The 24,539-nt window shown below is 35.5% G+C and overlaps 1 protein-coding gene across 6 annotated transcripts in view; it reads left to right on the top strand.

Moving 5' to 3' along the window:
* The window catches only part of PTBP2 (polypyrimidine tract binding protein 2), a 52,991-nt gene that overhangs the window by 4,742 nt on the left and 23,710 nt on the right, over positions 1-24,539 (top strand). For 5 of the 6 annotated variants that reach the window (XM_055724481.1, XM_055724477.1, XM_055724478.1 and 2 more), the window contains exons 3-5: positions 9,984-10,059; positions 22,392-22,564; positions 22,992-23,135. In XM_055724481.1, coding sequence (XP_055580456.1) covers positions 9,984-10,059; positions 22,392-22,564; positions 22,992-23,135 — 393 coding nt within the window. The remainder of the gene's footprint in view (positions 1-9,983; positions 10,060-22,391; positions 22,565-22,991; positions 23,136-24,539) is intronic. The other variant, XM_055724482.1, reaches the window with a different exon arrangement.

Genomic DNA, 24,539 nt, shown 5'->3' with positions numbered 1-24,539 from the left:
GCAGAGGAAAACACAAAACTGAAAATGAAGGCAGAAGAAATGACAAATACTATCTGAAAACTTGGTTTATGTAGAGTAAATGTGGGGATTTGTGCAACTCAAAATACGCAGTAGGAGCACGCTTCCCAGCTCAAATCTGTCAGAGGAGCAGTGTGCTTTAATTTCTAAAAGCATTAGAATATGTCAAAACCTAGTCATCTTGTAAATACATATGAAATAATTCATACTGGATTTGGTCTGTAATGTCTTGTTTTGCTTACCTAGAATTCATGAAGGCAAGGAAATGTCACTCTGCACACAGTTCACCCCTTATGTTACAATTTACAAAATAATACAAAAAGAATGAGCTTTAGCTTTTTGTTTGGTGTTACTTTTAGAATTCCTGTTGTATACAAGAAGTTTGTATAAAGTATTTTTGAATAGAACAGAGCTAAGGATTACAGGAATGATAACATATTACATACTTTGATTTTCTAAATTTTCTGTTTCTTAAATAAATTGTATAAATTTAAAATTTATAATTTATTCATGCAAAGTTCCAAAAATAACCGTATTATATAAATGATTTGCTTTTTTGTTTTAAAAAGGCACATCTCAGTTGGTCTGGATTTATTACATGAGGTCCTTAGTCACTAATGATGAAATGGCCTAGTCATTGGCTTCTAGAGAGTTCTCTTTGCTCATTGGCTATATAGGTTTGAGTATCAGAAGCAAGTAACTGTAGTTTGAATCGCTGTCTTGTGTTCTCTGTGCAGTTACGCTGCTTTAATCTATGTAAGTAAACTGATCTGGCGCTTGGAGTGATAGAGCCTCTTTAAACTGTTGAAGTGAATGTATGAAGTATATAATGTATCTTTTCTCTGTTAAAGGAATCTTTATAGGGGTATAAAATTGATGTAAAGAATATACATTCACACAGGTGCAGGGAATAACTTAAGAGAACTGTTGGATCATACTGAAGATGATAGTTCTCTTTTACTGTATGTTAGTGCGTGCCACTTCAGTCTGATGTATCATCTTTCTCCTGGATGGCATGCATAGCTGTGCAGTAAATGAGGCCTGAACAATTAAGTGACTCGTGCTGTGTACGTGCATTGCACATTTCAGAATGGCTGAGGTGTACTTCTGCCTGATGGGAGAAGAGAAGCAGTCATTCCTTCATGGATAGAGTATTTGGTAAATAGCATTTGTGATGTTGTTGACACTGCTTTGGGCTGTGGTGGCCATAACTGAGCTTCAGCTGCCAAGTGTGGAAACCACCAGTTACCCTCTGGGAAGGAAAACTCATCTAATCCTGTAACCATAGTTCTGTAATGTTTAAAGATGTGGGAATGGCCTTTTCCCCCGAAGGTCAGGGCATCGGCCTTTGCAGTATGCTTAAGAAAAGAGGGAATTTCTTGGTGTGTATTTAGTTGGTTATGTTAGGGTTGGATAGAAGATGCTAAGAAGCACTGTCCTGGTACTTTGTAATAGTTTTCCAAACAGTAATGTGTCACAAAGTACCCCTTCTTCCTGGTTGCTGAGATTTAACATGAGGGAATATAATAGAATGGGGGAAGGGCAGTAGCTAAAACCAGAAGAGATGTGAGCTGTTGGAGAAAAGGAAGAGCACAAAATAGCAGTGTCTGTAAGTACTCTTGAAGCACTGTCTGCTCTTTTTTTTATTTTTTATTTTTGTAACTCCAGTTCTGATGGATAATCTTATCTTACAAAATTATAGAACACTGACCTTTTTTGCTACTAATAACTGACAGTTTCCTTGTGGTGGAATCAAGTATTCTAGATACATTGTGACTTTTTATTTGAACTCTACAGTGTGTAATGAAAATATGTGTAGAAAAGTCAGTCAGAAATTCTAGAAAGTTGTCAGAAGATAAGTTTAAAATTAACTTAAGAAATGAGAAGATGTATTTAAATAAAAAAATTTCCTTTCAGTTTCTTCTTTTTCTGAAATATATTTTGCCTTCACTGTCATCATTCTAGATACCTAAATAAAAGGGAAGGAGTGTTAGCATAAAAAACTTACTCATACAAATGCCATGTGATGGTGTGTTTCATTGTATTTAAAATATTAGAATGATATTTTTGAGCTATATTTTCATGTCTAATATAACTACCAGCAGATTGCTAGTAGATTAGACAGACTGCTAAGGACAGTGATATGAGAAAAATGGGTTGTTTGTGAATTGGAGGAACTGTTTCAGTTCTGCGTTGGCCATGATAATGTTTTTAAGTCAACTTTGTGTTCAGTAATAGTCATTTGTAGCAACAGTAGACAGCAAAAAATGTGCAGAACTTTCTAGCAGTGAAATAAGAATGAAGTGTGACCGTGTTCAGAAGTTTAGAACTGGCATCTGGATTTCTTTTCAGGAGAGAAGTATGGAGAACGCCCTTGGTGATAAAAAATAACTTATTACAATGACAGACATCTGCTCCCTTTTTAATAGTAACTTCTGTAAATTGACCCTGTTTGAAATGACTTCCATATTTATTCCTGGAACAATCTACTCCAATTCTTTTTTTCCTTTTGTAACTTTGTTTTTTTCTCCTTGATGCTCATTCTGCCACTAATGTATGTGGAAAAATAAGGAGAGCTGAAAATGAAGGGAAAGGAAAAACACCCAAAATCAGTTTGAGCTCTGTAGCAAGTATGCATCAATGTAAGGAAGGCTTACCTATTTGATATGTTTTGATGTCTGTCACTAATTGGAAATCACCTATTTTTCATTTGTAACACCTATATTTGCATCTTAATTGAGGGGATTATAGGAAGAGAAGTGAGATCAGTTGCACCACCTGAAAAACAGGAGCCAGCAGTACCAGCACGAAAACACCCTTCCTATTTCTTGGAGCTTTGGGCCATGTTTTCATGAGCAAATTGAGCTGTGTTCCAGATTTCTCTGTCACTGTAATACTTGTGCAACAAGTGTTTGGGTAGCCACTTCACAAACCTCTCTTGGGAACTTTAACCAGGATAAAGCTAAGCTGACACAACAGTGAGTTGCATCTTTTTAGTCAGATTTGTGCCAAAGCATGTGGTTGCATAAATGCTCGTAGCAGTATAGATTTGGGGAGGACAGAATAGGAAGAAGTTAGGACTGTTGCTTTTGGTGATGGCTGGCTCAAATGAGGCTGTAGTTTCACAAGCTGTTGATAGGACTGTGATGTTTGATTTGGGGGTTTGGGTTTTTTTTATAGCTGCAAGTACCATGCAGCCATTTTTAGCTTTTCATAACATCAGTTTTCCTATGGATATGCAACATGAGTATTGAGCTATAGACAGAATAGCACTAGCACTTTTAACTTCTTATTGCAAAATAGCAGAGAATCAAGTAGAAAATACCTTCCTTGTGGCTCTTATTTTGAGATTTAGAAACTGCCACTGAAGGGCCAAATTTTTAGATGTAGGTGCCGTGGTTCCCTAACCAGAAAGCTAAGAACACATCCAAATAGTAGCTTTAGCCAGTTGTTCTCACCTGTTCTAATTTACTACCGGTTAGGTGCAGCTGCTTAAGAGTAACAGTTTCTTTCCTGGTAAGAGTGGAACAGTAAGTTTGACATGCTGGAATAAAACACTTAGTTAGTGTGCTTCCTCTTGGATGTTTGAAGTGTCAGCTGGTATTGGCCTGGACTCTTGCCTGCAGTCTCAGTCTGAAGGTTTCCAGATGAGGCTGGGTGGCATAGTTTAAGTGGAGTTTTGATTCTTTACTCATCTCTGCTTTAATAATCCATCTTGATCTTCAGGTGCTTTGAGAAATTTGGCTGTTTTCTGCATTGTACTTTGAGAACCTGGAGGCTTTTCAGAGGAATTGAAACTTGTCTTCTTTCAGTTTTAAAGACTTCTCGGATTCCCTTGATTATGCTCTCAATTTCTACGAAATCTGTGGGGGGTTTTTTTTGATAAAAATTAGGTACATGGCATATACTATGTCTATAGTTGCAAGAAGAAAGAATATGGCATATACTATGTCTATAGTTGCAAGAAGAAAGAATAAAAGCTTAATTTTCTCCTAGATCCTTTCTTACTGAAAAAATAAGAGTATAAAAACGGTGAAATCAGTTGTTATGATATATAAACAATATACGTTTGGTTGAGGACAGCACGAAAAGAAATTGAAGTGGGGAGAAGAAAGAGAATACTGAGAATAAATATGGAAAGGTGATCATATTGTATCCAGTTAACTTCATACTGAATTGAAAGCAAGTGGTATTGTGAGTTATTAAACGCCCACTGAGTTCATGGCCTTATTTGGCAAGATTTCATGCCAATAGTTAGTGTAGTCTTTAAAAAAAATAATCAAGTAGATGTACTGCTTGTTATCTAAGGTTATGATGAAGTGATAACAAGCATATAGTTTAAATTGTATGCATTATAAAATACCTGTGAACCCTTGTGGAATTTCTTTTGGATTGTATATCTGGATTTAGATTGTCCTGCCCTGAGTCTTCTGTGATCTTACTTGAGAGGTGTAGCTAGCTGTTCATTAGGCAATTTGGATTATGTTTTGACAGTATTGTGTGGAGTCAAAGAACATAATGCAGATTAGGTGTTTCTTCTTGACATAAAGAGTATTTGAGCCTGTAATTTATGCAGTGTTTTCATTAAAAAAAAATGCATATTGTTAAAAATGAAGCATTCATGAAATTCTGATCCATTGCATGTAAACTGAACACAGTTTATAATGCTGTGTTTGGGCTTTTAAAGTGTGGTGTTCTGTTGTTTCCAGCATCCAGTCCCCCAAGTTAATTCAGACATCGAGTATTGAACCAGTGTGCTTACAAGTGTATATCTTTTAGAAGGAAATGTTTAATGTCTGGCTTGGAATTCTCATATCCTGTTATTCCTCTCCCATACAGCCAGGTTTCTGACTTTTTCCTTTAAATTGTTCCCAGATGTTGTTAGAAATGAAGTGTTCCACGATTCTGTTAGATTTCTTTAAAGCATGAGATCTGTCTCCTGGTTTGTCATACCCCTTGGGAATGTCATGCCTGTAGGCTGAGAATAGCTCCACTGCACATTTACCACAGTCAAAGTTCTTCTTTCTTTCATCTGGGGTGGAGGAGGGGAGAGAAGGAAGTGGGGGTGGGGTGGGGCAAGAGCATCCTGTACCTGGGAGAGCTCCATAACATCACCGAATTTGAATACCGCAAATGAGGTGATTTATCAGAAAATGTGTTTTTTTCATACATTTCTGTGTGCTCTATATCTCTTCTAGTGGGAATTTAAGAAATTATTTAGGTGATTCTGTTGACTTTTCAACAAAGTGCAGTTTTGTCACTCGATAGCCTTCTGTAATACACTGGGTTTGTTACGTTAGGTTCAGCTGTAACTTCTGGTCAGTCTTCATAGCCCCGCATTACTGGGAAAAGAGCCGATGATGTTTCTCTTTCATAAACAGTGGTCAAAAAGTACTCTGATGCTTAAAAGACTAAACCTCTTTGGTAACTCTCAAGCCAAAGTTGTTACTCTTTGGGTGGTTTTGTTTGTTTTTGGTTTTTTTTTACCACAGATACAATAAAATCTGGAGGGGTGTTTGAAATACTTAAACCCGTCTGGAATGTGAGGGAAATAGTTGGCAAAGACTTTTAAATAGCATATTTTTGATTAGCCTGGAAGCATAGTGTGACTGTAATGACTTCTGAAATTACATAGTTACTTAATATAACCTGTGATAGCATGAAGCTTTGTAGTAGACTGTTACGGGGGAAAAAATCAGAAATCCTGCTACATGAGGGCTTCTGAGTTGGCTATAACTGTTAAAGCAAGGAGCTAGGAGATTAATTTGCTAAGGTAGCGGCTTCCTCTTTGTGTAATTGATTTTGTAAATTGCAGAAGAGAGTATATGCAATAACTGTACTCACTTAGAAAAAGTAACTGTAATAGAGTGGTACCTTCAATTTATAGTGTATATAATAATAAAACTATATAAAATAATTTTTGTTTACACAGTTTCTAAGTTTCTCTGAAATACATATTCAAAGTCTGAGTTGGCATATTTTTCAACTTTTTCTGAAAGTGATCCTACATGTTGGTTTTACGTAATTCTGTTGGCTGAAACCATACATTAATGTGCTGTTTTCACATTACAGAGGGAAGTGCTCTCATGGGGGCAAGGGTGTGATAACACGGCCTTCATTGAAAGGACAGTATTGACTTTAGAGCACATAAAGGTTCACTCATTGCAAGAAGTTAGTTTGGCAGCTCCCTTATTTATTTTGAGTAATAGTATTTTGGCAGATGCTGGTTTCATGAAGAAGTGTTCTAGATATCACTGATCTGAATAGTTAGTGGTTTAGCTTTTATGGAAGATTAATATAGATTAATGTTCTTGACATTGGTAGGATAGAAATATGGCATTGAAAATTTGTGCTGTTGAGGACTAGCTGTCAGAAGATGACCTATTAATAGTATAATAGCAGTTTGTACTACTTTTGTCCTTTATAATCTCCTTCCCTCATGCTAAAATGGATATTCAATTAGTCTCTACCATGTTGCTATTATAGGAACTTTCCTTTGCAGTCTATGACAAAATAAAATCATTGTGGTGCTTTTTTATTCATTTGTTATTTTAACTTAGGTTTGGATGTTTCTGTGATATATGTGTTTGTGATCTTCAGTCTTGTTATACAATCTCAAACTTGCTTTGATTCTTTAGAACACAGCAGTTTGCACAGATGGGAAAAACCTTAACATTGCTCTTGGATATTCCATTCTTCATTGAATCTGATTTGCTCTGTTCTTCAAAGATCTGAGTTTAGTTTCCTTATCTCTAAAACACTTGACAGAATTTACCTAAACTAGTTTAAAGGTTTCTTTGCATTGCATGATTTGACTAGCAGAACTGGCATGCTTGAGAAAAAGACTAGTGAATGTTCAAGATGCTTAGGAAATGGGTTATAATTCTGAAATTTGTGTGTGAGATAGCAGAGTGATGAAGAGCTTTGCCCCTGGAGCAAGATGCGAGTTCTTTTTGGCTTAGCACCCTCTAAAAGAAGATGCACATAGAAAAAAAAGCCAAGCACCCCAAACCACAGATTGAATTAAGTCTTATCTCTGCTGAATAAATGTAAGTAAGATAAGTATTTGTCTGTTCAGGAGGTGCTCCTGTCACATAATAGTGCCAGCCTAAGAGTACACATTGACTTTCTTGAAATGCTTGTATTAAATTGCTGTACTAGACTACTGCTTTCTTAAGATAAGTCTTTTGAAGCAAATGACAATTACCAAGCAGTCACTGCTTTTGTAATTTAACCAGTGTCCAATCTTTTACTGTGTAGCTGATTTAAAAGTTGCATACTGAATGGAGTGCAGAGGTGTCTGGGCTACTTAAGAACTAATAAGGAAAAATAACGATGTGTATCTAATAAGGTGATTACTCACACAGTAAGAGGTATCTTTTGTCTTTTACCAAAAGCTTGGCAAATATGAATGGGAGTGAGTGAGCAGACATTTGCTACGTGTTTGTGATTTCATTGTGAACTGGAAGAATGTTCCACATATGAACCTCTACATCTGTGAATCAGACTTGTAAACACTGATTTATGAGAATAAAACAAATGTAGAATTTATGATACATACCAGCATAAGGAATTCACATTTACTTGTTCTTCTGAAGCAAACCCATTAAAACTTATTCAAGTGTAATGACAAAATCTTGTGATTGACTCTGAATGTATTCGTGAAATGCAAAATGATGTTTCAAAATTAAGAGAAAACTCTTTTTATCTGTTCATGAAACACAAATACAGTAACTGAATATCCACTGTATTGAGTAATTTGTGCTCCTTTTGGATTTTTCTGCTGTGGATTAAGAAATTAACAGCTTTTTGAAAGCCTGATTTGCTAGGAACCAGAAGTTTATGTAATCACTCTTTCGTTCTGCTAGTCAGCAGCTGCTGATGTAAGTAACTTTTTGAAGGCTGAAGACAACTCAAATTTGAGATATTTCAGAATTGTAAAGTTCATGCAGGTTTTGGGAAGAACATTCATTTGGTACTGGGGATACTTCAGCTGTTTATGTAGCAACTGCTGTACTGTTGCAAATTAAAGCCTGGCACATTAAGGAAAAAAAAAATTGCTGCTGAATTATCTTAATATGCCTGACTGTGAACTGACTGAGCCTCTGCTGCTATTTCTGCCTCTTCAGTTGAGCTGTCCAGCCTACAGATAAGGCTTCTGAGGAAGGCTGGCTGGATAGCTGTAAGCAGAAATAACTGCAGTTATCACTGAGTAAGCCAATACTGCTAGTAATCTCGAACTTTGCAGTATTCTACCCTTGTAAATATTATGTTAGAAAAATAGAACATTAAGATGGAATGTTTATGTTTTAACTTCTACTGAGTGCCTGGATTAGTGTAGTGTATTTAGAGTAGAAAGCAATGTAGTTTGAGTAACAGTTTCCATAGCTTCTGTAACTTGTTTCTCAGTTTTGTCTGGCTAAATTCTTCATTAGTGTTATCTGTTTAGAGATCTGTCCTTGCATTGAAAAGGACAAGATATGGTCCTCCTCAATCTTGGTATTAGACATTACTCAGTCTTTTTAAAGAGTATCTGCTGTTGATTTGATAGGCGTGGCTTCATTGATTGCTATGTAGTCTTAGGAGCTTAAGAGTGTTCAGTAAACTGCATAAGATTCTTCAGAGATGATGTTGAAAACTAAGTAAACTTCAGTGGCTCTATGTGTGCATACACGTATGTAGTATTTTTAAGGGCTTCTAGATTTCAGGTGTGGATTAAACTTTAACATATGGTTCTGTGTATGGACAAACATACAGTGCGCTATGATAAAATGGTTTAAGGTTTTTGCTGCCTAGAAGGGTGATATCCACAGCTTAATTTAGTAGGCAGTATTGAGGTGCCCTGTATAACACATTCACTAACTATTCTTGAGATTCTATTGTAGTTTCCACAACAGAAATAAAAAACATTTCTTTTTATAAAGATGGGTAGTAACTGTTTTCTTTCTTTGTTTCCATTTTAACAATGATCTGGATTAGTGTTAAGAGTACTGGGGAAATACTTTTGAAGTGGGTAAAGAACCAATATGAAATTAAATATAATCTTCAAAGTATGTCAGGTTTATTCTCTTTTAAGATTATTTTTTTTTTTAATGAAAGATCACCTAAATATTTTGGAGGCTTTTTGAGAGATGAAGTCTTGAGGGATGGAGGGTTGTGGGATAAAAGAAAAAAGGGTGAAGGAAAAAAAAGGTGTGAAAAGAAGCAAAACCCTCTTCAGCTATGTCAAATGCCCATCTTGCAAATAATTTGAGATGAAAAGATTCTTGTACATTTCAATATAAACCCTCCTCTGATTTTTGCAGTCCACTTTTGATTAATTTTCAAAAAGTTTATTTTATTAAATTAAATTATCATTTAATTGGTATTTGTCATGTTTTAAGAATTACAATGAAGATGTAGTTCCCAGCCCTAAATTGTCTTGCAGGACAAATGGATGTCCCCAAAATGAAAACTGATCGTTTCCTATGAGGACAAGTCTTCTTTCTTTTTTATTAAATAGGGGTGTTAGAATTGAGCTAAACTCTGTATTTCTGTTTGTATAGATTTCCCATGCGTTTTCAGCTAGATACAATAAATTAATATTAATGTATATTAAATATTAGAACAATAAGTTAATTAAATGTTATTGAAATAGACTAAATAATATTTTAATTTAAAATGCTGGACAAAATTATTGTCCAGCCGTTCTCATTGTGTCTGGAGGTGGCTTCCTTTCAGTGGTGGGTGAAACAACTGTGCTTAAACTGCTCTCATTTCAAAGATGGAAATGTAAATATACCACTTTACTTAAATTTCAAGTTGTTGCACTTATCTGAAAAGAGGAAGTCTGCCAAATCTGAATAGGTTTGGTTATGCTTGCTTAAGTTCTGAAGGTTTTCCCTGTCAAACTGACATTTTTAATATCATCTATAAAAATCACAAAATAGAGAAAAAAAAATCTCTTACTGTCTCTTTCTTTTTAGAGAGGATCTGACGAACTTCTTTCAGGCAGTGTACTCAATAGCCCGAACTCTAACATGAGCAGCATGGTAGTTACTGGTAAGTGATGCCCTTTCAAAGGAGAAATCTATCATTTATACTTGGACTCATTTCCTGTTTACAAGGGGAGAACTACAGTTGTGCTGTAGAGGGATAAACTGTTGGCATGCATTAGACTGTAGTGACCTTCTGTATACTCGCAAACCTTGGGTATCTGAGAAGAATAAACCCATAAAACAAGAGGCAGCTTTTCAGATGTCTGTACACTAAATTGTTGGTGGGTGATGGGATGAAAAATTACACTTGTCTTGCATAGCTGCCTTCAAAGTAAGGAGTCACAACTACCAAGCAAAGGTAAACAGCTTAACAACTGTATGACATCAGCTTTTTCACACATAGACATCTGTGAGTCTGGGCATTACAGGAAAGAACACTGTGCCAGTTTCATAATAATAGTACAGATTCAGGAAAACAGAGTTTTGCTCTGTTCTGGTTTAGACTGCTAAAGCAGGAAACTTCACTTTGCTACTTCAGTTGGGGATCACGGCGGTAGAATCTTAGAATGTCAGTGCAAAGTGAGCTTGGTTGTTCTTTAGTGATTTCTGGTGATGCTAGATAGAAAGGCTTTTCATGAATTGTAGCATATGAAAAAGCCTTCTATTCTGTGTGTTGAACATAAGTTCCCTTGGAGGGCTCGCTTCAGAGGTTTTCCTTTTTCTCTTTTTCCACACCCCCCCGTTTTTGTGCGTGTGTTTTTCCCCATGCATTTTTTCTTTTTTTCTTTTCTTAGAGATTTAATGGAGTTGTTTCATGGCATCAGAGTGTTGCTGAGCTTTCCAAATTGTTGCCTGGTTCACTGCTTTAATGTGCCTGATCAATTTTTTCGTATTTATGTGCTGAGCAGTATAGTCACTGATATTAATAGCAGATGCTTTCCTGTAAATCTAGTAGTAAAAGATGGGAATTCAGGGTGCTGTGGTGACAGCTGTTGCTTGAATGGGTAGTCCTGTGCTTACTCATCCTACATCCTCAGCACAAAACCACCCAACTCCACATGTTTCAGTTCCACTCTCTGTGTTGGAGTGCTTCTGCACTTGCAGAGTGAGTTAATCCAGCATTAAACTGTGCTGCCAAAAAGTGTAGTTTTCCCTTGTTGCAGCTTACTGTTCAGTCATGTGGCTGCGTAGTTGCTAGATTCAGTGCAGTGTGGGGTGGAGGAGTATGGTGGCAGAAGAGAAAACTGCTTCCATTGGCAGCTCTATAACCAAAGGTGAAAAGATGACACTTCTTCGGAGTAGATAAAAAATGCAGTGTAGTGCATTCATAGCCGTTTTAGAATCCCGGACCATTTATTTATGTTCCTTGCTTTTCTTACTTCCTTCTGGCTCTGCAAGAGGTCCTTCTTCATGTTTTCATTTTCTTGATGTCTTCTGCAGTCCAGGATATTAGTGTTTCAGCACTTAAATGAGAAACTAGAATGAAAGTGAGTTTGGGTTAGTCGTGTGGGGCTTGGATAGTGGGAGTGGGAGGGAGAGTACTGTTACCAGGACAAAGTCCTGGATATTAACAAATTTTCTATGTATTTTCAGAGAAACTTTTAGTTCAGGAAAATGAAATGCAAGTGAATTTATCAAAGAAAAAAAAATAAAACCTAAAGGGAAAAACATTGAAATATGAATTACTATAATTCTGAGCTTTCAAAATTAAAAAAACTGGAGAAGCTTGTCTAAGAAGCCTCAAACTTTAGGAATTCTTTTCTCTTAGAAAAGTTATTAAAATGGAGAAGAGTGCTTTGATACTGTTATGTGGACTTGAGAGTTTGATGTAATTAACAAATACAGATTCTCTTCCCCACCTTGGTTTTTGTTTCCCCCGTTTTTAGGTGATTCAGGGTTTGGATTTTGTGGTGGTTTTTTCCTTGCTTGTTAACAAAGACAGCATTTGTGAGAGAGTTTTCAAATGAATGAATTCTTTACATTTTGTACAAGTAAGACCTCTTGATATGTCTCTAGACATCCAGAACCATAAATGATTTTGCACGAGCAACCTTATTAATAAGCAACAGTGGTCTGAGTACTGGCCTGGTTCCTGTATTATCAGTTGCTTGTTACAAAAGTTTTCATATTTATTGTGTAATATATAAAGGAGGTTGGTGGAAAAATAATCTCAAACACACAAAACCCCCTCAATTTCAATGCAGTATTATACTTCAAGTCATTCTCTGTACAAGTCAGTGGGAAGGGGGTAGTTGGTTTGGGGTTTTTTGTTTGTTTTCAAGCAGTTTCTGGGGTTTGTGTTCAAATTTCTCTTCTGCTTGCCTTTGGTAAACAGAATACCCCCCCACCCCCGCCCCCAAGTAAGCTAAATCCACAGTTCAGTGTTATTTCTGAATATATCTTCCCATAGCTGTCTTGTTTATCATAAGCCTCAAAGTACTTTTTCCAGACTTGCAGAGTTTACAGGTTAAGATTGTAGACTACAGAAGTAATCAGATCTGAAATGGAAACCTGTATGCTAATTTTTCTGTACTCGTCTCCTGAAGCCAGATGAATTCAAGTAATCTTTATATCCCAATTTATGTCCTCCTTTTGCTTCAGTTCTGTTGTTAGTAGAAGAATTTAAAACTTGTGAACAGGGTTTTTTTTTGCTGTAGGCCAGGGCCTGGTAGTGGTGGATCTTCCTTAGATTTTGTAGAGTTTAAGAGAATCTGTAGTCATTAAGTTATTTATAAAGGAGATGCAAAGAAATCAGCCTACTCTGTAAATCTTAAAACTTACACTTTTTCTTGCACTTTCATTCTTGCAGTTTGGATATGTCATGATTTTATGAGACCTGGTCATTGTTTTCTGGAGTATGTAGAAATCTGTTCTTATTTTGACTGTGATATTCTCAACATCTGATGCCATGATATTTTTCCAAACGGATAGCTAGATGAATAGAAGAAAGAGTTTGTCTTTGTAATACTCTGAGCCTTACTGGTACAAGTATACACAATCAGAAAAAACAGTTGTCACTAGCAGTGCCCTAGTAGGCCTAAACTTAGAGCAAAAACTTGGGAATCACATCCTGATTTCATTCTAAATCTTTGGTATAGAACTACTAACCTAAGCCAGATTGCCTAAGTTGTCCAAAAAATGGCTTTTTCACAGAAGTGTGTGTTTTTGGTAGAGCTGCGGGCTGTGTCTTCAGGGGTGAGACTGGAGAAGAGGTTTTCAAAAAAGACCGTCGTACCTTTTTATCATGGTAGAAGTTCCATTAGGTATTTTTTTGGTATTCAGCTGCCATTCGGTTAGAATACTGTAGTACTTTAATGCTTTTATGAATGCTCTTGCTATAATTCTCTTTTCTTATACAGAGAAAGTCATGAAAGATGCATGCTTTCTGTGCCCTGTAGGAAGTCTTACACATGAATCCCTCCCTGTTGTCTTTGTGAAAGAAACAGACAAATGTTTGGTTTGCATTCCTGTTGATTGTTTGAACTGCTTATAATTTGATAAACACTACAGAATTGAGGTAAATGTGGCATGTTGGACTGTTGTCCAAAGGACATGGCTTAAAATTAGCATTTTCTAAACAGCTTTGCCATTAGTATCCATCTTCTGGACTGTAAAGATGAAAGGAAATGTATTAACATTCACTACAAGTCAAGTTACTGTCTTAAGTACTTGTGTGTCTTTTGTAGAAGAACAGCCTTAAAATTAGACTTGGATAATTGAGGATGACTTCTGTGTGAGTTCTTTTACCACTTAATTCTGAACCCTCGTGTCTTCTGTTATGGATTTCATTACTGTCCTTATTGTGCAATTTCGTTTCAGTTAAGAAAGAATTTTTCTCCTGAATTACTTGTTTGAGCCATATGGCAGGACATCATTCTGTAAACACTGAGGGAAGAATCCCTTCTACTAGACCAGAATTTGTTGCAAGGGAGGATAGCTTCTAAGGTTCCAGCTCAGCAAGTATCTACGCTTTTCTAGGAAGTTTTCTTTTTTTTATTTACTTTAGATGTTAAAAGTTTCTGAGCTTTTTAGCACCAGCTGACATGGATATGTTGGAGTTATATTGTCAAAACCACAGGCCTTTTGCTTGAATTACTACTACTCTTAAGCTTTTCTGAAAATGTTGTCGAAGTAGATTCTTACTGTCTGTCATAATCTTGATTTGGAGAGCATAACCCTCTCATAAAGATCTGTGAATTCATTTTTTTTGTTGTTGTTGATGCATATCAAGGAATGACCAGAAAGGTGGTTTAGGTAAACTAAAACATGGGTTGGTAACAGGATTCTGAAGAAAAATTTTAAAAAGGTTTTTGACTCTGGAAGTTTTTAAAGACATGAGTTAATGCACATTGTAAATGATTATACATGTAAAACTTTCCCCCTTTGGTGTTGTATGTTCAGTGGATGTGTAACTGCAGTTGCTTATCCTGCAGCTTTTAAATCTAAGAAAAAGTCCCTTTTCTTTAACAACTAGAAAGGATGTTTCCTCTGTGATGGGTTACTTTTATGCCAAACTTCTTGTGAGGCTTTTTTCGGGTAGAGGGCTGCTTAATGGAAGTTTCAGGAGCAGTTATATGTATGAAGGTGCTCATGCCGTAAACTGTAATAAACATTTTTAAGGGATGTGGATAAAAAGTGGAAGTTGTTTATGAGAGTTTTATGAAAATTGGCTTGTCAAAGACAAGGTATTGAGGCAGAAGAATTGGCAGGTTTTTTTACTATTGCTGCTACCAATTTCATTATTCACAATTGTGTGTTTAAGTTCAATCTCTAAAAACATCTCAAAAATCATTTTGCAGCTGAACTTACCAAATGCCTGGAGCTTTAAACGATGCTATTAATCTTGATCTTGTTTTTACTTCATTAGCAGGGAATGTTAGCAGTGACTTTGGTAGGTAATTCATTGTATTAAAGGAACACTTAGCACTGAGGCATACAAGCTAATAATATTTCAAGTGCTGCATTTAACTTGGGGAATAAACATAGATGTAATACTTTTGATGGCACATTAAGTAAAATTAGTTATTAGTTAACATTAATGATGCCTAAACACAGGTAATTTACTTCTGAAGTTTGCAAATTGATTACAATTAATAGTAATTGGAAAGATTTGAAGAAGTACAGCACAAGTGATTGGAAAGTGTAATAATTTAATAATAGAATATAATTTACATTTTTCTACGGATATGCATGGACATGTGCATGTGGATGAACTAAATTTTGATGCTGTAAATGCCTGAACAATATATCTTTTTTTAAATTAAGAAACTTAAAAAAACCCAAAAAAACCAAAAACCAAGCACAAAATCAAACAACCCAAAATGAAACACTTCAAGACCCCCCTCAGGATGGGAGAAATAAAATGTGGCTATTGTTACTAATTTAGGTAATTTCTGTCTTCATCACTATGCCATGGTAATTTGGTTTTGTTCTACTTCAGTTGCATTTCACTCCAGCTGTAGTATTTCTATGTATTTTAAGGGACAAATGGAAGTGCATTAGTTTTAAACTGTGCAACATTGAACAGCCACTGTACCATATTTTAACTGTACCATATTTTAAGTGTGTTATCATAGTTACTGAAAAGCTTCCTCAGTGCTCAGTGGGTTTTGAAACAGAGGTGCACCCTATGTGCAGATGTGCCAGTTAAAAGCTGTATAGTTAATTTTTTAATTGCTTGACCATGCTTACTTGGTCATTTTACAAGTTCAGATTCCTGATAGGCGATATTCTTTGTACTGCAAGATAGTTTTATTATTGATTGGTCAAGATTTTCCTTTGGATATGGCCCATGTCCATAGTAAAAATCTAGCTATTACTACTGGTCAATGCTTTAGTTAAAGTGGTAGGGCTTCCACAATGTAGTAGTGGCCTTGCAAGTCAAGGATAATGGTAAAGTACTTTGAAGTGTGAAGTCTTCCAAAGCACACTTCTTCCCCCTGCCCCACCCCAGCCCCAAAACAACCACAGAAAACCCCCACCAACCAGACAAGCATAATTAACACTAAACATGTAATCTTTCATTTCAGGGTTAGCAAATGCAGACTTCAGAGAACTTCATGTCTTTATTTTTGAGTGTAGTATATCCTTTTTTGTTCTTTCTCTCATCGTTTTAAATTCCAGTTTTTATCTTTATGTTGAATTTTGGAAGATGTTTGTACTACAATAAAGGTCCTATTTTTCTTGTTTTGGGAACCAGTTGGCACTTGTGGAAAAGTTTGTCACTGGATCAGACCAAAGATCTCCTCTTCCTACATTCTTTCTGTGACACTGGGCCAGGTATATAGATTTAAGGAAAGAACCTCTGAAACAAAACCACAGTGATCTCTGTTACACCCTCCCAGTTTGTGGTTGTCTGCAGTTTCCTTAGCCAGTTGTTTTATGCAGATGATTGTGTTCAGTAACCACTGCAATATTTAATTTTTCTGTCTGGTCATAATCCACAATTTTAAACTTGTTTTTTTCTTGGTCATGTATTTATTTCCTTTGTGGACGTGTATCCTATGTTCCGCTTGTTGGTAACGTTAAATTTCATGTATTGAGCTAATGTGAAACAAAAAGTACATTCTACATTAGCAACAACAATGAATAATACTGTTAAGCAAGCTTCTTGTCTTTAATGTATAAACTGATTTTACTGGAGGATGAAGGAAGTATTCTAGGAAAGCTGAAGTATTTACCCTTTTTTTTTTTGTGGTTGGTTGTTGGCGTGTACTGACAGTTGTGAAACCAAGAGATTGACTCCTGCAGAAAGGACATTTATTTATCAATTATTTCACTACTGCAGATATAGAGGGTTTTATAATCAGCATCTTGTGATGAATTCTTAATGTTTTCCCCCTTCTTTCCAGGAAATAATGATGAAAGCAGGTTTTTATTTTATGCAAAAGCTTTGCCATAGCCACATAGTTATAACTTTGTATTAGGAGATTGTGTGAATATGGGAGAAGGTTATTGTAAAGGAAAATTACACATCTAAAATAAAGGCTTCATGTATTTTCAAGGTAAATGATGTATTTTTGGCCTCAGAACATGTTAGGTTGTATTTATGTATTTATTGAAAAAAAAATTTTACATGCAGAAAAAAATTCCTCTAGGATGAAATCTTACTAAAATGTTTTAAAAAGTAGTTATCAGCAAGAAGTAAGTTATTGACTATTTGCTAGGAGTTACGCTGAACTTTAAGAGCAGTTTTTCTGCAAAAACGACTTGGGAGCACTGGATCTTCATAGCTTGAACAATTGAATGCCATGGACTTACAGTATGCATTGTCTACTTTGTACTTCATTCTATTGCTTATAGGTTTCTATTTCTGAGTTGAATAAAATAGGAGTTTCTAACTTAAAAATACCAGGGACTCAAATTGTTTAGATAATGGACATTTACAGTCTTTGTCAAGTCTTAAGCATTCAATTTCAACAACTTGATTTATACTAAATTGAAGTATCTCTGTGCAATGTGGATGTGACTTACGTGTATCAGTTGTGTTTAGACTGTAGTATCCTATTTAGACGGGAGAACCATGGTTTGAACGCCATAGTAGAGGTGAAATTTTGTTTAGAAATAGGCAACTGATTCACACGGAAACTGGCTTTTTCTTCTTGGTGGAGAGCCAAAGGGGTCTTAAATCAGTGCAGTGGTTGTTACACAACAGGGATTTTTTGGTAGTCTGAATTGAACGTAACAGATATTCAGGGTTTGATTTCTGATTAATTTTTTTTAAGCTATATATTTAAGCCTGTAACTTGATTAGTAAATGAGCTAATACACCAACACTGTGGTTTAGTCATGCTGTTCTCACAGTGATCTCCGCACCCCACCCCCAATGTAGATACTTTAGCATTATGCTCTTCAGTGCATCTTTATATTTGTTAAAAGTATTAGTGGCAAGAGATTTAAATTGGATCAGGCTTTGCAAGTCTGGTGAAAGCCAAACTACCTGATGAAATAGCTACTTGCCAGTAGGCATCCGGTTTAATAGCTGTTCCTCAGCAGCAGTTGTTAGCTGGCTTGTGAGGTTTCCCCCTCTGACATCTCCTAGTCCCCACGCTGTTTTCTGCAATTCTGTCTTTCTCCTGCTGTATAGGATTCAGGTTGCTCGTTCTCTATAGACTCCATCTTTCCCGCAAGACAGTGTTATTCTTTTAGTACCTTGCTTTTCTTGACTTCCCTTTTAATCTTTGTGGATACTGATTATGCTGATACAGTTTGTTAGAGAGTCAAACTTGTTTTAACAGTAGTTGATTCACCTTTCAGTGGCTCTGAACAATGCGTTACCATGTTTTTAAATTTTGTGGGTTTCTGTTTCCAAGTGCAGTTTAATGGCGTTTCTCCAGCTGAAGAGGTATTTAAAAGTACCATTTAAAATGGCAAACCAGAGACTAAAGTTGTGGAGAAAGGTTTTTACAGTGCCAGAAACTCTCAATAATTGTTCTAAAAACTAAATCTCATTTGCTCCACAAATACACAAATGAATTTTTCAAAGTATGTGCATGCGTATTTAGTATGTGACACACACACGCTTTATTACTGCCATTATTGAAATAGTAAATTAGTGTTAAGCTATGCCGGCTGGATAATCAGAAGTAGAAACAGTACATGTTTCTTGGCTTTCAACAACTGATACTGTGTTGATTTTTTTCTGTCTTCTTAAAATCCAGTGTTAAATGTTTAGGGGTAATCTTTACTTCTAAGAAGGTGGGCGTCATTTTTTATGTATGTTACCGGTTCAGCTTTTATTGTACAAAGTATGCTTCTGCCAAAAAGTAACCAACAGCTTTTGTCATGGTTGCTCGCCCTACTGCTGAAAACTTTCCTTTGGATATTTACATAGCATTGAGAATGCTTGTTGCTAGACCTCCCAGCCTTTCCCTCCCACCCACCATTTTTCTGATTGTCATACATTCTTTACTGCATACTTCTGTATCTTTTTGTGTATATTATTTTACTATATTTCAATATCTGCTTTTTCACCTCAACATTGTAGCACAGCTATTGTCATAACTTTTTTTACAGTAAGTAAAAAGTTTAAGAAATAGTTTAGTAGATGCTTAGTGTAAGATAGTTTAAAATTGTGAGATACTTGTATACACAAGTTAAAGCTTTTAACTGATCTTTAGAAAAAGATACATATATTGTAAACAAAATACCTCTTTTAAATCTGTTCTTTAAACCTACTGCAGCAAAAGCTGAAGAACTGTGTAAAATGCAAATATTAGATAGCAATGCTAATAGATGGAAAAACAGTTTATTCAGGTAATAATTATTATTAGAGGAACATTTCTTTGCAAATACATAAATCTGAGTGATTATATACTGATCAGTGATACATTTATTAGTAACAACAGGATTACTGAAAGCCTAATACGAATAGAAACTTTAGTTTAAAAAATATGTATATATATAATTTTTGCAAATTATGTTGTGGAAAAGTTAGTATAACAAATTATATGTTGAAAACCACACAAAAGTCAAAAGAGTTCTGTAAGTACTGATCTGAGCATGTGTGATATATGCTTCTCTGGTGATGTAACAAAACCAGAGGTTTCTTACCAGTTTCAGGAAAAGTTTTAGTTTAAAAACTTTATTTTCACTTTTGTAGTTCTCATTTTTAATATTTCTTATGTGATTTTTGAAACTTGTAATGAATTCCAACTATTTAGAAAGCTTAAGTATAAAAGGCCTCGGAAATCTAGTTTCAACATTACTGCAGTTCTTTATTCTTCTCAAGTTTGCTTGTAATGTGTGGTTTATAATACATTAAGCCTGCCACACTTTGCAACGTTTTCTTCTAGGTTTTTTTGTAGAGATTTAACTAGAGAACTAGGGAGGACTGTTGTGTAGTGAGCCTCATGTGAAAAACAAGTACTTCTTAATAAACTTTGGCTGTGTATCACTTTGAGGACAATGTGCTAAATTGTGTAATTTTGAACAGGTAAAGTCTGGCTACCTGGGAGCCCAGTCTTGCTGTGTTTTCCAAAATGGTGCAGGGTAGAGCCTGGTTTAGGCTAAGGATGGACTTCAGATCCTAGTTCAGTGTGTATTTTGGAAGTGTCACTTTTCTGTGTGCCATCAAAATTTGTCCTTCTGTGCAGCAGACCAAAATAAAGTCCGTGCTATTGCATGGATTTGACCCCTTCAAACATTGTGGGTTATACTGCTAGCTGAATTTTGACCGGTTCCATTGTCATTAGGTTTTTGTTGTTTTGTCCGCTGTAGTAAGTTGGAAAAGACTTAGAAAGTATTCCACAGTGCAAGAACTTTTTAAAAAGCTCAGTCCTGGGTTTTTTCTTTTTTTCTGGGGGGGGGGCAGGGGGAAGGTGAAAGGGAAAGGGGAGAAAAGTTAAGGGATGACCTGCCTCTAAGGCATACTATTTTTAACTAAGAGAATGTCTTGAATTTTAGATTTAGCTAAAGATAGCTCTGAAGTGGAAGGTAGAAACATTCAAATTAGAATGAAAAGGTTTAGGTGTTAGAAAAAGATGTAAGGGAGTGATGGAAACAGTTTCTGATGTACGGATTTATCCTTTTCCCATCTATTCCTTTAATGGAATTATGGAGAATGACCTTATTCTTGAAAAAGTATGTTTGTAAGTTTGGTCAGTCGGAGACCTTGAGTTTGCCAATTTTCCTAATGGCATTGAAAAGGTACTTAAATGCCATACCTGGTTTGGCTTTTCAAATCCAAATAGGGAGTGTGGATGATCTTGACTTGTATAAATAAAAGTCCATTTGATTCTGTGTTGTTAATCTAGAGTAAGTTGGCTTGGTTTAGGCAAACAGAGTTAAGAACTTGAATTCTTGATTATGATTTAGGCATTCCCTTAGGAAAACTTTCTGTGCTCAATTTGGTCATAAATGAATGCAATATTTTTATGCAAGGAATCAGATTAGGAGTAAATGATTTTTCTGGCACAAATTCAGAATTGTATTCTGTAGTTACAGCTGAGTGATAGTTGAGGACTTCTTTATTCTCTTCCCTCTGGAAATTACACTCGTTAGCTTTCTTACGAAGAGGAGGCTTTTAGAGGATTTAACGTACATAAGTGCTTCCTGTTGATTCCCCTCCCATTTATTGCTTCTACTTTTTTAATGTGTAAATAAAAGTAGTCTTGTTCAGAAATCATTGGTTTTTTTAATCCTCTTTGGTGTAAGCCCTCAGTCCATGAATTTGAACCCTAATAATGGTAAGTATTTTTCTACTAGTTACAATTTGTGTGTTTCTTGGAAATACAGGCAGCTATTGAACTGTTCTTTTAACAGGGAAATCAGAGGTTGAACACACTACACTGACTTGCATGTTTTACAGCCAGAAGTGGGGGAAAAAAGGAAGTCTTCACACTTGTTTCTCACATATCTAAGTGCGTTCTGATTTCCAGCATCAATTAATTAATATCCATATATCTTACGATGGTGTAGTTCTTTAGCTCTTGACTCTTTCTGATGTTTACTTGACTGACATATTTGTAGGCAGCAGTTCTATTGCCTTCTAACCAAAGTAAGTAATTTTTTTGGCCTTCTTTCCAAAGCAAGACTTCCATCCAGCTGGCTAGCTTCTATTGCATATGTTCAAGAAAAGGAAACTCAAGTTGGAATTTTGCTGGAATTCTGGTCAATATTCCTAATACTATCGTTCCGGTGCTTTGTGTAATACTTCCCAGCTTCTGCTAGGAAAATCCTCTGTGGATCTTTTTCTTCCCTACCTCATCCCCCCAGTCCATGCTGGCTGCATGATATTTATTAGTTGGTTTTTCCTTTGCTGTGGGTGAGGTTATAGTTAATAATGGTCATTTTTGTACTTGGTCCTTAAATTCTGACGTGGTAGATCTCATAAGACTTTTGTTAAGTTAGTCCTCTGTGTCATCCCCTTTCTCCAGTGTGATCCTTCTTAGCGTCAGTAATGCTTCCTGTCTTGCTTTGATACTTCTGCTTTTTGTAGAAGGTACCTTAGTGAAAACAATCTTCAAAACTTCACTGTAGGAGCTGCTCTTGTAACTATTTACCACCGTTTTTCTCCTTCCAAAAAATTCTGGGTAACCTTAATTTTTTAAAAAATTAATTTTATAGTTCTTATGTGAACCTTTCTGAATCATAACTAATACTCTTACATACGAGATACCTCACTTCCAGTGAGGTGAAAAGGATTTGCTGTGTCTTATGTCTTGTTTAGAAAACGAGCTGTCACAGAAGGTTATTGAGTTAGTCTTCAACAATCCACCTTTCATGAAACTGTAACATTTGTCTCTTCAGAATTTGTTCTGAACCCTTAAATTTTATTTTGGTCAAACTGAGAATTTTTAAGTAAACCATCTCTTATTTATAATTAAAAGCACTTTTTTAATAAAGTACTGGTAATATCAGTAAACTTTTCAAATATAGTCTGAATATGTCTTTCAGCCAATGGTAATGACAACAAGAAATTCAAAGGTGAAGATAAAATGGATGGGGCTCCTTCGCGTGTTCTTCATATCAGGAAATTGCCTGGGGAAGTGACAGAAACAGAAGTTATTGCTTTAGGTTTACCTTTTGGTAAGGTAACCAACATCCTCATGCTGAAAGGGAAAAATCAGGTAATCTGTTGCTTTCTGTTTTTTAGTATGCTTACCTTTCAAATTATGTAATTTCAAAATATGCTGTTAAAATGCTATTGAAATAAGTCAGATAACAGTAAGTATTGAAAAAAGCCTTTGTTTCTTTAAATGTTTTTAATGAACTTACACTGTCTTTCACTGAAGTTTTTGAGGGGAGCAGGAGATGGTTGGCAGCTACATAAAGCAAAGAAAGTTATCTGTAAGATGCATATTTAGTTCTGCGTCTTCACAGACGAATTTTTAGAGATGAAATAGCTTAGCAAATAAAGTTGGTATGTAGAGAATGACATCTTCTGAAGACTGATATTTGTTAAAATGTTACCAAACCCTTTAAGTGTGTTTTATATGCTGCTAATATGAAGATTATCTGCTTTGTAAATACTGAAAATCAACTGTATAATTACAGGCATTTTTGGAACTTGCTACAGAAGAAGCAGCTATCACTATGGTTAATTACTACTCTGCTGTGACACCCCATCTTCGTAACCAACCTATTTATATCCAGTATTCCAATCATAAAGAACTGAAGACTGACAACACACTTAACCAGGTATATTTACCGTTCTGTAGTATTACAAGCGCACACAATTGGAAGAGGCATAGCATGGATTCTTGGCTCATGTGGTATACGTTTAAATCGTTTGGTTTTGTTCACATTCAAACACTGCTGTAGTCTTACCTATGATCATTCCATTTTGTGACATTGAAAGGTATTTTCATTTTGTGTGATCTTTACATTACAATGAATTTTGTTAATGTTTCCTTAATGTAAAAAGAAAAAGATTTTGAAGTGCCTTTTAAGTTTGTTTCATAGATTAAGTTTTAATCTCTGTTTAGAGACTGTAGGATGAAAAAATTAACTTTCTCATTCTGACACATGAAATTCTAATGCCAATTTGATTTTCCCTAGTGATAATAACTAATGCCAATGCCTCCATTTCAGTGCTTTGAATGATCGCTTTGGTAGCACCGATTATGTGATCTGCTGTTCTTGAAGAAGAATGCCTAATATGATCACTGTAGAGACAAATACTCTTAATAACAAAAAAATGTTCTATGCTTGCTTCTGCAGAACCGATTTCACAATAAATATAGATACATGTCTGGTTTTAGTAGAACAGGAAGATTACCAAAAGTAACATGGTGACCACTTTGTAGAAATTATAGGGGCAGGAAAGAGACATCAATTTACCACGTCAGATGATTATTTTAAGGTTAATATCTTACATTTTCTTTTTGATGTTACAAAAGGCACTGTAAGTACTAAGTTACAGTTGCTGTTATTTGTGTACTGTCTTAGGTAAGGTATGTAAACAGTAAAATTATAGCTCTTGCCTTTAAAAACAATTTCAGGATACTCTATTGAAAGACATCTTGGATTGGATCAAGTATAGTGTTGATTTTCCTGTTGATCTTTCTAAACATTTTGGTTCCTTACAATCTTATGATAGTTTGTCTGCTAAAGGTACTTTTTAAACATTGGGAACTTCTTTTCCCCCCAAAAAAATCAGTTATAAAAAAAAAAATAATAATACCTTCATTTACTTTTGAAAAAAGAGAACAGAGGATTAATTCTGTCTGCACATATAGTTGGTGTACATACTCCCTTAAGAAGCTTTCCTTTACATTGTCCTCTGGCTTTTGTGGTGATACGGGTTTTGTACTTCACGTGTCCACCTTTTGAACGTATAGGATGTGCTGACCTTTCATTAACTTTTATGCCACCATACGCGTTAATACCCAATTTTAACATATTTCTGGTCTTGCAAGTCTCTTTCTTTAATTTAGAACAATATAAAGGTACTTGGCAGTAAGTATTCTGTAACTAGTATTTCATGAAGCATTCTATAAAACATGAGATGGTTATATACTTTTTTTCTGTAGGGAAAAATAAAAGTGGTGCAGACACTGCTTGTAGTCTGCCCCTGCTACTCAAAATTTAAATTTTTAATCT

Source organism: Falco cherrug, chromosome 12 (genome assembly GCF_023634085.1).
Source record: "Falco cherrug isolate bFalChe1 chromosome 12, bFalChe1.pri, whole genome shotgun sequence".
NCBI lineage: Eukaryota > Metazoa > Chordata > Aves > Falconiformes > Falconidae > Falco > Falco cherrug.
Note: the sequence above shows the minus strand (reverse complement) of the source record. Positions and strands in the feature narration are given on the sequence as shown.